Genomic DNA, 2161 nt, shown 5'->3' on the forward strand with positions numbered 1-2161 from the left:
AATGTCAATGAAACAGACTCTGCTTTGCGTCCATTTTTTCCTTGTCTTCTTTCCTTTTTTTGACTTTAAAGCTGTCCGTGAGAGAATGTTTTGCTGCTTTTTCATCCTTAAAGTTTTAAATATCAGAGACAACACCGCTACCCCCCCACTAAGCCTCGACAGCGGCTGCGTCAGGCAGGGAGGGGGGCGCAGCACAAGACAAAATTATCAATCATTTCAAACTTTTGAGTTACTTTATTTGTTTTCATTATTAACTTTTTTTTAGCATTTTATATGAAATGTGTAGTGTATCAAAATGTAAAAAAAATAGCTAAAATCCTTGCAATTTGGCACTGCCTCCACCAGAGGCACCCTAGGTAGCCGCCTAGGTCGCCCATGCCCGGGGCCGGACCTGATAATAACACCTTTGTTAGAGATGTTAACCTCATTTGATTTAGTCTCATTTTAATACCATAATATAATGACGGACAGGGGCTGCACAATTCATTAAAAGTTTAATAAACTAGCATCTTAATTGTCTTTATTTTTATTTAGTTTAAAGCAAATTATGGTTAAGATGTGTGTTTTACATCCAGTTTATACATGACCCGATGAGTCGACTAATCGGAAAAAATAATTGATTAGTCGACTATTAAAATAATCATTTGTGGCAGCACTAGTTTGGACAATTTTTCTTAACAGGTTTCTGTATTCATTGTGAATTCTTTTTTACTTTAGATTTTATGCATAGTTTTTTGTTGTTGAAATTAAACTTCCTCCGGGCTAGAAAAGCGTCAATCTTTCTTCTACCCCAGCTGGTCTCCATGCTTCTATCTAATAAATTAATGCTGAGAAAGTCTCTGTATGAGACTCTAAAAAGACAAAAAGAACATTTTTCTGTCATAATATTTGTGTATTTGTTGCATTTTGCATTGGCTAAATCTGCATTTTCACCACACAGAGGGCTCAGAATGATGAGATGGAGGGCATTAGGAAGCACGTTAAATCAGCCCAAGACAAAGAGGATGCTAAGCCATTGGACAAGCCAGAACAGTAAGAACTTCTTAAAATATAACTTTTAAATTTGAAACAATAAAAATGACCTGTTTTCTTCCAATTTAAAGGTTTCTCTTTCAATTATCCCAAATTTCCAATTTCTCTGAGCGGGTGTTCTGCATCCTTTTTCAATCCACATTCCAAGAGTGCATCACCTCAATCCTGCGCAAGATGGAGATCCTGCAAAAAGTGTGCATGGTGAGTGATTCTCGTCCTTTTTTGTGTGTTAATTCTACTTTCTCCGACTTTTAGTTTGTCTTTCTTTTTCGTTGTCGCACAGAGTCTGCAGAGCAATAAGGCTGTCATGCAGATACTGGGCCTGGTGCTGGCTTTTGGAAACTACATGAATGGAGGTAATCGTTCTCGGGGACAAGCAGATGGCTTCACCTTAGACATTCTGCCAAAACTGAAGGATGTTAAAAGCAGCGTAAGTATGAGCTGTTGGAGCAAAGAAACTATCATCAGCAGTACGGGGTTCCGTTTGTGCCAAAAATATATTTTTGCATCCATTGTCTGTACAAGTTTATTGTAACATTTGTTCATGTCTATGCACAATTAAGCAAAATCTTCTAGGTATCCATGTTCCTTTGATGGTTACTTTGTATTTGCTTTGTGAAGTTTCAGCTTAATTTACCTTTAAAACTTTGCATTTGTCTTTGCTTTTGTCGTTAGGTCCTGTCGTTTCACCATTTTGTCAAGATTCTTTAGAAACCGTTGCTGGTATCATATGGTCCTATCGTTTCACTAAGTTGTTAGAAAAGTCCCTAGCAACCGTTGCTAGTATCGATAGGTCCTGTCGTTTCTCCATGTCCTCAGAAAAGTCCTTGGCAACCGTTGCTAGTACGTTAGGTTCTGTTGTTCTACCCTGTTATCAGAAAAGTCATTAGCAACTGTTGCTACTATTGTTAGGTCCTGTCGTTTCTGCATATCCTCAGAAAAGTCCTTGGCAACCGTTGCTATTATCGTTTGTTCCTGTTTTTTCACTGTGTCATCAGAAAAGTCCTTGGCAACCGTTGCTAGTATCGTTTGTTCCTGTTTCACTATGTCATCAGAGAAGTCCTTATCAACCGTTGCTAGTATCGTTTGTTCCTGTTGTTTCACTGGGTCATCAACAAAGTCCTTAGCA

The 2161-nt window shown here is 38.2% G+C and overlaps 1 protein-coding gene across 1 annotated transcript in view; it reads left to right on the forward strand.

Annotated features, from left to right (window-relative positions):
- Positions 1–2161, forward strand: part of LOC112162178 (formin-2) — a gene marked incomplete at its 5' end in the record, with an annotated part of 58798 nt that overhangs the window by 38638 nt on the left and 17999 nt on the right. Inside the window, 3 exon segments of the mRNA XM_024297886.1 lie at positions 941–1032; positions 1104–1233; positions 1316–1462. Coding sequence (XP_024153654.1) covers positions 941–1032; positions 1104–1233; positions 1316–1462 — 369 coding nt within the window.

The sequence above is a fragment of the Oryzias melastigma genome, linkage group LG15 (genome assembly GCF_002922805.2).
Source record: "Oryzias melastigma strain HK-1 linkage group LG15, ASM292280v2, whole genome shotgun sequence".
NCBI classification, from domain to species: domain Eukaryota; kingdom Metazoa; phylum Chordata; class Actinopteri; order Beloniformes; family Adrianichthyidae; genus Oryzias; species Oryzias melastigma.